General features: G+C 41.3%; 1 protein-coding gene across 1 annotated transcript in view; it reads left to right on the top strand.

The window, feature by feature from the left end:
* bcl11ba (BCL11 transcription factor B a) overlaps positions 1-11,687 on the top strand; it is a 25,661-nt gene extending 13,974 nt beyond the window's left edge. Inside the window, exon 2 of the mRNA XM_010796598.1 lies at positions 6,424-11,687. Coding sequence (XP_010794900.1) covers positions 6,424-8,423 — 2,000 coding nt within the window. The 3' untranslated portion in view covers positions 8,424-11,687. The remainder of the gene's footprint in view (positions 1-6,423) is intronic.
* Positions 11,688-15,280: the final 3,593 nt, after the last annotated feature.

Genomic DNA, 15,280 nt, shown 5'->3' with positions numbered 1-15,280 from the left:
GGGGGGTCAGACCAGGCTCATGGCAGAGTTTATCTCTTGTGCCAACAGAGAGCCAGACAACCCTTCGTGGGACAGCATGTCTATGGCTGAACCTGCAGCAGAGACATCATCATGTTGTGCTTCCTGATGAATCACATCAGATGGTGTTCTGTGATACCTTTATCAACACTGTGTCTTTAAATAAGTCATCCAACTTCCCAATAAAACGTTGAATTAGAAAAGTATTATTATAATGTTCAAGGAACAGGAACAAAGGAACTCTCTTCCTTCAACACACGTATCACTGTATGTAGCATAGGAGTGTGTGTGTGTGTGTGTGTGTGTGTGTGTGTGTGTGTGTGTGTGTGTGTGTGTGTGTGTGTGTGTGTGTTTGTGTGTGTGTTTGTGTGTCTGTGTGTGTGTGTGTGTGTGTGGACCATTCCCCATCTTGGGACAAAGTAGACATGCCCAGTGACAAGTAACAGGCGCATCCTGCACGTGTGTATGTGTGTGTGTGTGTGCGTGTGTGTGTGTGTGTCAGTGTGTCCAGGATTAGAGGAGCCACTGGACACACACTGCACTAACACAATGCCCCAATAGAGCCCTTTCTGCCACTACATCCCTCACATTCACATAAACAAGTACACACACAGATCCACACACACTCCCAGGTGCAGCGGTGCGGGCCAGTGTGTGGGATTAGCCCGTACGCTCTGGCACTCTCTTCAGGTAATCCCTCACATTTGTGAACAGGGCACACACACACACACTCACACTCACTGCGGCAGTTTGTTTGGAATTGCATCTCAACTCCTGATTTTGACTACAACACTCAGACTTCTTTTTTCTTGGCATGTTGTGTGAGACAGTCCACCCCCCCCCCCACACACAGTGGTACCAACACTGGCTCCGTTTGCAGCAAACTGTCAGTTTTATCAAAACTTCAAATGGGAGTTAAGCAGGCGTCCATCAGCTGAAATAAAGACACACAGCAGGGAGTGCTTTGATTATTTCACACATTGTTATTATTATTATTATTATTATTATTATTATTTATGAATAACTTAGCTTTTATGTGGAACACAGAACACTTCAAATTGTTTTTATATTTAGTGTGTTATCTGAAATGTGTACTTGGGACATTTGTATACATCAGCTCTTGTTTTCAAGAAGCACACTCTTTTCCTTCTTCCAGATTCCTTATTAAAAGCTTCACATTTTCAAAAGCAAATATAGATTTTTTCCATGCAGCTTTTAGTTTAGAAATATCACAATTCACAAAAATGTAAGTTCTTTGGATGGACCCCAGCTGATGATCGACTCCGTTTTTTCACAAGGACTTTTGAGTCTGTCCGAGCAGAGCTCAAGGAGCTGCTCGGTGCTGTAGTGACTCAGTGACTCAGATAAAGCATCAACTGGAAACATGTGAGATTCTCATTTCCGTACAGTTGGCCATTTCATTAAAGCTGCTGCTGCTGCTGCTGCTGCTGCTGCTGTGTGGTCCTGTAGTGATTTTAGTTGCGAGCTATTATAGCCAATTAAAAATGCCTTTTGGAAGACTCTCAAACCACTTCACTCAGAACTAACATACTTCTTGGGGACCGGACGTCTGCTTTTTGAAATGATCTCAATAGGAGGAAACACATGCACACTCTTTAACTTCCCACAAGCAAACCTATAAACCAACATGTGTATTTATCTTGTTTGAACTGTTGCATAGAGCCATGTACAGCGTGTACACCTGTAAGAGTGTGTAGCGTGTTTACAGAGATGATAACACACACACAGCTCATTTGCATGTCATTGTAGCTGTGCTTTGCTGATAAACAAGACATTAGCCATGCAAGGTGAGGATTTTGTTTGTGTATCGGGGGTGGTGGCGGCAGAGGGGGGGGGGTTACCTACTGACCACAAACATTTTAATGACACTTAAGAATTAATAATGCAAAAAAAAAAACTAAGTGACAAGAAACGTTTTACATATGCGACAAAAGGCCAAGAGGGGAACAACACACCCACACCTACCCACACACACACACACACACACACACACACACACACACACACACACACACACACACACACACACACACACACACACACAGCTTGTACCCTTGGCTCATGTCAGCGTTGTTTTGTATGTAAATGCCTCCCCCTGACATTGCTCTGCTGCACATCCTGTATGCTAACCAGCTCAGGTTTCTGATCCACTTTTGATTGGACGGGGGAGCGGGGGCTACTGTACAGCACGAGGGTCGTAAGCCTCCTTGATTGAGAGCTCAGGGTGAAGGAGAGAGGACTGTACTACACTAACCAGAGGGATGAATGAGAGTAGAGGATCAGAACTCATTGTGTTTGAACACTGAGGAAACATCAAGAGTCAAGGTTACCGCAGCAGCTGGACCCTTGTGTGAATGTGTGAATGTCTCAATGCTGACCTGATGTTAATAATCCAATGTTATCATCTATTGGCCTCCAGCTAAATCATATTATCCTGATATAAGCTTGATATGATATAATAATACACAGAATGCTTTATTGTTGTATACAGTTCTGCAGTCTCAATTGACAATATTAAGCCAGTTGTAATACAAAAATACTTAAGTCATTATTTTACACATGAAGAGGTTAGGGTTCCGGTCAAACCTGGGGCCTCCATTAACTCTCATTTTCTCTCCACTTTGTGCATTGTGTGCAGTTTTGCTAAAATAAAAATACTTCACACATTACCTCAAACCCCTGGACACATCATTATTAATGACTTCAACTATATCACCATCCATCACTGATTGACCAAATCAAGATAAAGTAAAATATTTAATGAGAGCACATGGTCTGACTTTGATCGAGTTTCTAGAAAAAAAATCTATAAATAAGAGATTGTTTGATTGAATAGCCTTCAATTCAGCCATGTGGGCAATATCTGCAAATTGTCAGCTCAGTCAGTTAACAGTTCTCATTTCTTCGATTGCACACACTTTAACTATTTCCTTGTGATAAAAAACACATTACACTTTGGCCTGCAAACAATAGAGTTTAGAATAACTGTTGCCAGAACAGCACCAGTTAATAAAGGTTCAATCTGAGTCGAGTGAATGGGCGAGAAGAAAAGAAGAGTGAAAGTGTAAATGGTATGATTGAATAAAAAGTATCGTAGAGGAGGTGAGATACAGATGAGAGCGTTACTCTCTGTGCGTCTTCCCTCTGACCACTGGCCACTGAGAAACATGATGTATAATAACCATTTGACACTCGCTACACTAATCGCACACTCCGTGCTGATCTGCACTTCCTCCTAATTGCACAGATTTGAATCCCTCTCTAATCCCCCCCCGCCACCCTCATCTGTAATAGCTGTGATTTAATTTAGCTATTTAACCCGTAATTCAAGCAATATTTATTGAGGAGTGGAGCGGGGGGGTGAATTGGGCCATTAGCTGCCCCAGATGAATACACTGAGATGAGAATGAATGCCGCTAACTGCCAGTTGACCTTCGCACCGATTGCAAGCCGCTCTCTCTCTCTTCCTTTTATATGCGCCTCAGACGCAGTAATTATGGCAAATTGAATCATAGTGGAAACTGGAATCAGTCAGTAATGAGAGTTTTATATTGTGTGACTGAAGCAGGAAGGAGAGGATAGAGAACGTAGAAGTGCTGCTGAAGGCTGGGGTGGGGGGGTTCTCTCCTCCTACACATTACACACGCTGATACATGATCAATCGTTTTTCTAAAAGAGTTGGAGCAGTCATCTCAATAAGATGTATACGCAATTTTCACCCATTTTGAAACGTAATGAATGTTGTATTTCCAGTATTAACAAGATGCTCCCAAAGATTTAGCATATCTGTAGTAAAAGGAAACAAATAACGAATTATGCATAAATTAGCAAAGAGGAATATGTAATGCATAATATATAGAATAATGATGGCAGCTGTTTGTAGAGGCTTCAGTAGCTTCCATTTGTGAAGCCACAGCCTAACCTCAGGACTGGTGGTGTATTGGGATCCCTCTACTGGAGGCAGGCAGTAAGATACACTTTCACTGCACTGCTACGGAAACATTTGCTCTGTTTATACCAACTATGTTTCAACAATGTTTTAAGGCTAAACTATACAGAAGGGTTTCAATCTATTTACGTTCTGATTCCAAAAATCTGATAATCCCTTTTTTCTTAATTGTACTTAAGTTTCAACTGAGATGATTTCACATAAACTTCAAAATCTACAATTTGCTAAACACTTTTAAAATGTCTTAGAGTTTTTTTTAATCTTGTCTTATTTTGTAAACAATATAACATGCTGATAGAGTCACAGCAAGTGTTTAATAATGCTTAGAAAAACCTTTATAATTATACATTTAAAATGTGTGTCTGATTGCTTGAGTGTGTCTTCTCCTGTCTGTGTTCAGAAACACACACAGGAGAGACACCAAGAGAGTATGCTGATGAGGAGGGAGGAGTTTGTTTTCGTATTCAAGCACACACGCACAAACACGCACGCACGCACGCACGCACGCACACACACACACACACACACACACACACACACACACACACACACACACACACACACACACACACACACACACACACACACACACACACACACACACAGCACTCCATAAAACATGGGTTTCTTCATTCTTCCAAATCAAGTGATGAGCAGCTCTCTCTCTCTCTGGTGTTTCATATGGAAATAGGAAATAATGGGTTGATTAAATAGAGTCGTATATTAAAGTACAGCTGACATTATAATTAGCATAATGTGCTCTCGCCTCGGGCTACATACTTTATTTGCCATCTGCGTTGGACTCCCTTCCCCCGGGAGGGCGCGCACGCACGCACGCACGCGCGCACGCACGCACGCACGCACGCACACACACACACACACACACACACACACACACACACACACACACACACACACTTCCCCCAAAGAAAAAACACGATCTGCTCCTTTACTGCAGCCGAAGAGAAATGGCTCTTCGGTGCAGAAACACACACTGTGTCGCTGTTTCTTTCACACACTATAACACACACCATTTGCTCTAATTGTTGGGCAGAGAAGAACATGAACTGCCCCCCACTCAATAACCAGGAGTAATTTCAGCTCAAGTCCTTTCAAATCAAATACTGTATATGTCCATTTAGATTTTAAATCAATACATCTGTTTTGCCAATAAGGAGATAAAACAGACAAACAAAAAACAAGAGGAAAGAAAAATGATACATACAGCTGTAAATCATCTCTCTCTCCAGTATTAATCATCGATCAATTGGTCGAGCGAACAGAGGGAGAGAGGGGGGAGTGTTTCTGTTTGTAGTGTACAAGGTCTTAAGGTCTTAAGATCGAGCAGTACAACAGCGTGGTGTGTGTGTGTGTGTGTGTGTGTGTGTGTGTGTGAATGTGCTGTCCACTATAATTAAGTCAATAGACTCAAAAGAACTGTGGAGATGAACAGCTGTTGTGCATTTTGACTTTCCTCCTTAACAAACACACACACACACAAACACACACACACACACAGACACACACACACACACACACACACACACACACACACACACACACACACACACACACACACACACGCACATTCTCAGAGATGATGTAATATTTTAATTACCAATTGTTTATTCTTTATTGGTATTAAAAATGTATGAAACATTACTGACCCGTTATAATTTTATTACACACATTGTTTTTGATTATATCTGATTTTGTTCAGATTTTGTTTCTAAGACTCCATGTGTGTATGAACAAAATAAAATATAATGTGCACAGAATGATAGTAGCTCACCATTTAGGGCCACTCCTATACCCCAGCAGCAGCAGCAGCATCAACAGCAGCAGCTGCCCTGGAGTCACATTCAAAGTCATCCCCTCTTTTCCCCCTTTCCTAATCTTTAGACAATATCAGTAAAGGCAAAAAGCAAAGAAGCCTACTAAATAATTGTATGCTGGCTGAAAACTAATTTGCCATTCTCAACCCTTCAGAAGTGGGTGCTTGTAAGCGATATTCACAGTGGCGAGCCGTGACTTTTATACCTAGGCCCTCGCCACTGGATATTCAAGATTCAGTACTAGGATTAAGTACCTTTGGGCCAGTCCAGTGTGAAAATGCACATGTGTGATAAGTACGTAGCGTTTATGTGACAACATGATGAGCCAATGCATTACTAGGACCATACACACTTATTTCACTGCTTTTCAGCCTATTTCCCTTTTCTATCACTGCAATGTTGTTGTAAATTCCAAAAACGGTAATGAGATATTGATTAATGAATAAGGTAGATTTTACCTTTACCCAATCATTTGTTTCATTTTTCACTCTTCATATCAGATATGCTTCTTCATTTCTGCCTGAAGTTGTGAGAGTGCAGTATACGTGATGGTGTTGTCAGCTGCAGTATTTGATGTGTTTCTTTCTCTTCATGTTGCAGGTGGCAGGGATGAGCCTTCCAGCTATATATGTACCACATGTAAGCAGCCCTTCCCCAGCGCCTGGTTCCTGCTGCAGCATGCCCAGAATAGCCACGGCATTCGGATATACCTGGAGTCCAACCCCTCAAGCACTGCCCTCACCCCACGCCTCGCTATGCCTCCACCCATGGGCAACGACTCCATCCCGCAGTCCCCCCTCACCAACTTTCTCGGGGACAACAACCCGTTTCACCTATTGAGGATGGCGGGACCCCTGCTCCGGGAGCCTCCCCTAGGCTTTATGGAGAACCGACTTCCCAACACGCCTCCATTCATCAGCCCGCCTCCCCGCCACCACCTGGACCCCCATCGACTGGAACGCCTTAGCGCAGAGGAAATGGGCCTCATATCACAGCACCCCAGTGCCTTTGAGAGGGTGATGCGGCTAACGCCCATGGCCATGGAGTCCCAGTCCATGGACTTCTCCAGGCGGTTACGTGAGTTGGCAGGGAACAACAACAACACCACTCCACCTTTGTCCCCCAGCAGGTCCAACCCTATGCACCGACTGCTAAACCCCAATCCCTTCCAGCCTGGGCCAAAATCACCTTTTCTGAGCACCCCTCCCTTACCGCCGATGCCCCTAAACAGCACCACCCCTCCCCAGACACAGAACAAAGTCAAGTCCTGTGAGTTCTGCGGTAAGACCTTCAAGTTCCAGAGCAACTTGGTGGTGCATCGGCGCAGCCATACTGGAGAAAAACCATACAAGTGCCAGCTGTGTGACCACGCTTGCTCTCAGGCAAGCAAGCTGAAGCGCCACATGAAGACCCACATGCACAAGGCTGGATCCCTGACAGGGCGCTCAGATGATGGACTGTCCACCACAAGCTCCCCAGAGCCTGGCACCAGTGATGTCACAGGTGAAGGCATGAAGAATCGTGATGGGGACTTCCAGGGGGAAGGCAACGAGGACGAAGAAGAGGAGGAAGAAGAAGAGGAACTTGAGAATGAGAGTCGACCAGAGTCCAACTTCAGCATGGAGTGTGAGTTCTTCAGGAACAGGGAGAACGGCTCTAAACTGCCCTCAGAGGACAAGCCATCACTCGCCCTTGAGAAAATGGTGGAAGGTGGGGGTCTAAACTCTATTCAGCAGTACAATAATTTAATAGTTGACAATCGTAAAAGGATGCCCTTCACCAAGAGGGGTTCCGATGGCCTGAGGGATACAGGGGATGAGGACTCAGTGGCTGGGGAGATAAACCACCACCACCAGCAGGAAGAGAGGACCACCATTAATGGCCGGAACTGTGGCTCCGTTGACTCTTTCTCAGGCCTGTTTCCACGTAAGCCCACCCCTATCACCAGCCCCAGCCTGTCCATCTCCTCAAATAAGAGGATCAAGATTGAGAAGGACTTGGACATTCCCCCAGCACCCCATATTCCCTCCGAGAACGTGTACTCCCAGTGGTTGGTGGGCTATGCTGCCTCACGCCACTTCATCAAAGACCCTTTCCTCGGCTTCACTGACTCCAGACAATCGCCCTTCGCCACCTCCTCTGAGCACTCGTCCGAGAACGGCAGCTTGCGGTTTTCAACGCCTCCGGGTGACCTGCTGGATGGAGGTCTTTCAGGACGCAGCGGCACCGCCAGTGGAGGCAGCACGCCTCACCTGGGTGGAGGTCCAGGCAGGCCTGGCTCCAAGGATAGCAGGAGGTGCGACACCTGCGAATACTGCGGCAAGGTGTTCAAGAACTGTAGCAACCTGACGGTGCACCGGCGCAGCCACACAGGTGAGAGGCCCTACAAGTGTGACCTGTGCAACTATGCCTGTGCCCAGAGCTCCAAGCTCACACGCCACATGAAGACACACGGCCAGCATGGGAAGGATGTCTACCGCTGTGACATTTGCCAAATGCCCTTCAGCGTGTACAGCACCTTGGAAAAACATATGAAAAAGTGGCATGGAGAACATTTGATGACAAATGAAGTCAAAATTGAAGAAGCCGAGAGAACATAAATTGGGGTCTCTCTTTCCAGACTTTGCGCCACACTTTGACAAAAAAAAACTAACAAAATGGGGAAGCTGGATACTCTTTTTCTGCAATGTTCATTTTGGGTCAATTTTGTGTTTTTAAGAAACTGCCAAATGAGAAAACAGATATTTTAACACCACTTAAGGCTGTCTAAACTGCCTCATTTGGGGTTCCTTTTTAAACAATCAGTCAGTTGAGTTATACTATATGTGGAGCCTTTAACTGTGCAATAATTTCTGTATTTATTCAATTTTGTATTTTGGCATGTGCAGGTACATTATTATTTAGGCTTTTTTTTTGTATATTTGTTTTACTTGATTTAGCATTTCTCTGTTTTTTAAAACCCCATGTTATCCTGAGAGTCTTTTCAGAAGACAAAGGTCAATTTTGTTTTTTTTGGCCGCTGCTTGTAGTAAATTGTATATTAAGCTAAACGTGTGATTTCTTGAAGAGAGGCTGAATTCAATCTTCAATTTGAAAGTGGCGTTAACTGAGAATGCTAGAATTAGTCTATTTTGTGTGATGATACGCGGACAACAATCCTTGTAGCATGAACTGAGTCTAAAACATGTCAATATAATTGGATATGTAGCACTGAGCGTCATATTTGACAGTAAATCTAAAATCAAAGAGGATCCCAAGGTTCCTGCTGAGAACAGAACTACCAGAGGAAACACATCTGGATAAGGCAGCTGCTGACTGGTACGACGTGGTCCCAAGCCCCGACAACGCTACGACAACCATCTTCTGCTTTCCAGCCCCTCCATCTTACTTACATTCAAACATCCATTCATTATAGTTTGCACCAAGCCATATGATCTAGGCCTTTATTGATATGGACTAAACTGAGCATGAAGCCATGCAATACGAGTATGCATAGAGATGGATAGAAGACTCAGACAACAGCACAGGGACATCTCAGGGTGAGCTTTACTACTTTTGTGATTAACCTAATATTTTCTGCATTTCCATTTCATCATATGTTGGAATTAGCGACAGTACAACACCCCCCCCGTCCCCCCGTCCCCTAGGCTAATGCCCAGGCTTTGTCCTCAATATAAAGTGGTTAGACTGATTTATATTTGAAGTCACAGCTTGTAATTAATTAGTTTAGAGAGAGATACATGTGTGTGAATACATGGCAGACTACTCTTAGTTTCCTGCAGAAAATTGAATTTGATTGATTTTATTGTTAAGATTTATAAAAACCAACAACCCTATGCATTTTGTGCTCAAATGTCTCTCATGAAATTTTTGGAAAAGTGGTAGAGTAAATGTTAACTTGTATCTTCATAGTGATCTATACATGTATAATCTGATGACTGAAGTCACCATGTGGTTAAGGAATCCACTGAGAATAGGAATCCTCAAAGGCTTCACCATTAGTTGTAGGACAGTTTTGTGTAAAAGAGGAAATGATAAGTCAATGTGAGCGGAAGTAGTAAGACTAATGGTAAGACATCAGTTTGCTCCATGCCCCTTTGTTTTTTTAAACATCATAACCCCATCCACCTTCATAGCTGCTGTCAATTCATAAATCTAGAGTTCTTAGCAACAGATCCGCACTTTATAATTTCCCCGTCCGACACAGAGAGAGCTGGACAGAAAGGTACTGAAGGGTGGAGAGCTTTGGGGTCTGCTGATGCTGAAGTGCCCAGGGTTGTTAGGCAAGGCTTTTCCAATGCTGGCACTATAAAAAAAAAGGAAATATAATTTATTTGGGACAGTTTTTGTACTGCCATTCAATTTGACATGAGTGTGCCTTGAATAAGGATCTTCCTATTTATTGTCTCAGACAAATGCAACACTTTTATGAAGCATCAAATTGAACAACAAAAAATGTGAACTTTAACTTGTAGTTTGACATTTCCACGGAAATATAAATTAAATAATGCTGAGTTCAGGCTAGGAGTACCCAGCACAATATCAGTGTGTCTGTGTGTGTGTATATATGTATGCATATGTACATATAAAGGCACAAACCTATATATAGATATATGTCAAATTCCTCACTCATTAGGACAATAGTCGGTCCAACAACAAAAAGCCACACAAAAAGTCAAGGAAGAGACTCAACAAAAATCAGGAAATGCAGAAACTAAAAAAAACGAATTTAGTGCACTCTGTCTTAAAATAAGTTTACAGTATTAAAACAAGTACAAGGGTAAAATAATATTTGTGTGTATGTGTGTTTTGAACAAACAAGTATTTTTTTTTCAGTTTTGCTTATGAAGTTTCTCTGAATGCCGTAGTGGCGATATTGTTTTATATTTTTTCCGGGTCTTTTTTGGTGACGGGGTTTTAGTATATATATATATAAAAACATATGAATATATATTACATTTTTCTTGTTTACTGTAAAAGTATACCAGTATTTGTAATATTGGAGAATGCCTGGGCATTTTACAAAAATAGAAAAAAGGTTGTTTTTTTTGTTTTTTTTTGCAGTCCAATTTAAATTGTGGGTCTCTTAAACTGTTTTTGTCACTGTAATTGTAAAAGTCTTAAGTTTTAGTAACTTTTATTCTGCCTTGGGTGTAATGAAATAAAAATAAACACATTTAAAAATGACTTGGATTTGGTGGTGGGCTGGCTGTTGGGGTTTGGTGGGTGGACGGGGTTTCTACCTTGGAACTTCAGAACATTTGTTCTGCTTTCCAGAAGAAACACACTGAGAATACTGACTTGTATCTAGTGCTCTTCTTCTTGAATGGAGTATTCTTCATGGATGGTTTGAAATACAATTGTAGGCACTTGCTGTCTTTCCTAAGGAGCTTCTTTTTTTTACTTGAAGGCTATGTGCATCCTGTTGTGAACACAGTACCTCGTCATGTCTGCTCTTATATCTGGTGCAGGGGAGCGTGACTTCCTGCCAATGAAAAGATAAAACTCACAGGCTGCCACCAGCTGTCTCTCTCTTTGGCAGTATAGGTATCTGATGAATTTGTACTTGTAATGAATCGTACTGAATCACATTGTACAGTAAGCGATCACAAGGCTGTTAGACAGCCTCAAAGTAACACGAACGCAGCCAATGTTCAGTTTACCGCTCCATTATTTGTACATAGTTTTCTATGACGCTGTTTTACTTTTTTTTGTTTGTGATCTTTAACTGGCACTGGCGGTGACTTCCTGTTTCTGAAGGGGGGGTGGCGGGGTGTTATTCTGTTTGAACTTTGTGACCTTCATGTGTGTTTTCCGGCACATGCCTAACCCATTGATATTCCTCGCATTGAGAACAGAGCACAAATACAAGCTGTTACAATTATTCATCCTCTCCTTGTTGTCTCCTTTTCTTTGAGCTGGTCCGACAGACAGGGACCATGGAAACATTGACAGACATGCACCTGAAATATTACTCACAAACTCTTCAATTCTTCTCCGGCATCTGATGAAGTCCCTGCAAAACATTTACTGCTTCTCACAATGATCACAACACACATAATCATATGAACACATTCAAATCCAACACATGCCAAGATATTAAATAAGAAAACAAGCTGACAGTACATTACTTTAATGTATTTGTTCGAACCAATAGAGAATGGTCATGCTTTGATAAACCCCTGAATGCTACTGGATCAGCCCCTCTTGAAATCAGAATCAGCATCGGTTTTATTACGTAGGTAGGAATTTGCTGTTTATATGTGGTGCATACAAAGACACAGAAAGAAGAATATATAGAAGTCTTTTGGACGGAAACTATCATTTACATTTATTTACTATGTTCAATCTGAATTTAATTTAAAATAAATACATCTATATTGATTCTGACTTTTCTACATCCAACTCACAGGTTGCTTTGAGAAAAAAGATTATTACTTTAAGCCTTCTAGAAGTGAAGATATAGTCATTTGTTCTTGGCATGTCATTTTCGAGCCTGAGACCTGAAAAACAGGCTCAGGGCTTAACAGAATACACTCGGCCTAATATTTGTTGATCACTAAAACCTAACCCAACATTTAAACACAATAACGTTGTCTCTATCTTTTTCAAAACCAGCAAACGCACAAGTCTTATATTTACTTTTAAAACTTACTTTTTTATGATTTCTTACCATTGTTTATCACTACATTTTGGGGTTTTTATTTTTTTATACTATCTAAAAGATTCACGAGTCATCTTAACCTTACATAATGGAAACATGCTTAGTGTTGCAGCTGCAGAACACACTCTATTAGCGACATGAAATACTACCAGGGTCTTCAGTTCAACACGTGTAAAATAAATACACACATACAGCTAAAGAGGCGATGACGTGGAATAACAGTACAATGTTCAGTACTTCTGTAATGTTTATGCTTCGGAGCATTTTGCCTCATTACACATTAAGATAAATCAGCTGTTTCTAAATGTTTAAATGATCGGTTTATTCAAAACTATCTATCAATTATTTATTTAGTTTTTTGAGCTGCTGTAGATGCAGAAATATATACTATCCTAAGGTATTTAATATTTTTAACATCAGTACCTGTTTCAATACAAAGATACAGCGTAGCAGCTATCGGCCACTTTCAAACTAGTAAAACACATTTTTAAAAACCTTGTTAATATTTTCTGTCTATGTTTTTATGTGTTCTTCACGGTAATACTCTGTGTGCATTACAGGTCAACGTTTGAGTTCAATAAGCTAGGCTTTATTGCTGAAATGTATAAATTAAGCTGCCTGACCTTTCTTATAGACTGGCTACAGGTCTTAATGGTTTCAGAGATATTGCTTCAAGGATCACTATCAGTACTCAAACATTCAGAATACATTAATGGGACAGAAGTCTGTGTCCCTGACAACAGAGGCTTAAAGCCAGGGGAAAGTGGAATGAGAATTAGAGCCACGTCTTCACACGAGTCAGAAACCTCTGGCTTTCTCTCAATGACAATGTAATTTCTCTTTGATTTAGACAAATCAAAATGTTATTGTACAAATCTACAATCATTTTGTGTTATATATTATGAAAGCATGAAAACGAGCACATAAAGAACAGATGAACACAGCATTTAAGGGTTGATTTTTTAGGGAGAAAGGAGTTAATGATCTTTTTTTTAATTGGCTCATTGAATGCTTTTTGTGTCTGTATGCATTTCTTGTGACATGAAAGATTTAGAAATAGCAATCAGTTCCCTAAAATAAAGACAGTTACTTTGTCATAATTTAACCTTTTCAACCCGGAGGCCCCCGCCCGCGTCTGTGTCTCAGGGCTTCTTAACATTTAAAAACCTATTAATGTGTCATACCCGATTAACGGGAAGAAACTCAGCTAACTGACGATATGAACCATTTTTACCGAAACAAAAGTCTCACAAGAAGCATCTAAATCGATTAGCAAGCTGAGATTCCACAGATTCTAGGGGTATAAGTATCATCACTGAGCAATCAGAACTCGCGACAGGGGAAGCAAACACAGACATCACAACACAGAGCTTTACGGAGCATTCGCGAGACATCGTCTTACCTTAGCTGTTGTTCTGATCAAAAGTTATGTTCAATGGCATTAAAACGATAAAAACGCTGCTGAAGGTTAATCCAATCTGTCTGTGTCACTTTGAAATGATTTCTGATAATCCATCGTCATATATATGGCAAAAACTGAGTTTTCATATATAGCTATTATGATAGCTACGAGAGTGTATGACAGCTTCCGGCTTTGAGCATTCTGGCTGTGCATCACTCTATTCACCAATGGGTGTTGTGTTGTGTAGATGGATTTGAGGAACTTCCCCTCGATTCTATTGGCTCTAACGGTTAAAAAGAGGTGTCAATCATCAAAATCGACCAATGGGTTCCAGAGATATTGAAAATCACCCAAATGACCCCAGAAGTGTTTTCTTTTTCTAAATCTCTCTAAAAAGGTCAAATGTCACTTGTTTTGCATCAATCTTGATACAGGGTACTTATTGTATTTTGGATTCCTAAAGCTTTTAGTCTACTAACCCATCATTCAAGGGTGGTTTTCACTATAAATAATGTGTTTTTTTTGGACGGACACTATAATTTACATTTTTGTAATATGTTCAATCTGAATTTACTTTAAAAAAAAAAAATCCTATATTGATTCTGACTCTTCTACATCCAACTCACAGGTTTCTCATTACTTTGAGACAAAGTTTTTTTAATTTACCCCTTTTAGAAGTGAAGATATAGTCATTTGTTCTGGTAATGTCATTTTCGAGCCTGAGACCTGAAAAACAGGCTCGGGCTTAGTAGGTTAAAGGTGACCTATCAAGCAAAATGCACTTTTGTATGTCTTTTATACATGAATATGTGTCCCCGGTGTTCCAGGGAACTCACCAAGTGTCAGAAAACACAACCCTCTCTATTTTCCTCCATACCCAAATCTCTTAAAAAGGGGCTGCAACGGATCTGATACAGACTGATCCAGATTTGAACACTTCTATGACGTCAGTGGCGCTACGGCTATTGGGCCAACTCCACCAATCAGGAGGAGATAGCCACGGACATTGCCGTTCGGAAGCGCTGGATATGCTGTAGTACATATGCCAGGCCTGTAGATGGTGCTGTTCTCACAGAATCAGCCCATGCAAAGACAGTGTTAAATTGAGCGAAATGAGGAATGGCTAAAATGCATGATCTGTTTGGTATTTTGAAAAATAAAAGGTATAAATATGCCTTATATACTGTAGGTATGGTCCTACACTATATTACTCAAATATAGCATGATAGGTCCACTTTAACATTTCAGAGTATTCTCACCTACTTGGTCTTAATTGTATCTTCTTTTTCTGCAGAGGAGGAGCAAAAACTTCCAGCACCACAATTAGTGTGAGGGAGGCAGGAGTGAGCAGAACTTGTGATTTGGCGTGAGTTTCAAGGCGAGCGGATAAT

The sequence above is a fragment of the Notothenia coriiceps genome, unplaced genomic scaffold (genome assembly GCF_000735185.1).
Source record: "Notothenia coriiceps isolate Sejong01 unplaced genomic scaffold, NC01 NC01_scaffold00037250, whole genome shotgun sequence".
Classification (NCBI taxonomy): domain Eukaryota; kingdom Metazoa; phylum Chordata; class Actinopteri; order Perciformes; family Nototheniidae; genus Notothenia; species Notothenia coriiceps.
Note: the sequence above shows the minus strand (reverse complement) of the source record. Positions and strands in the feature narration are given on the sequence as shown.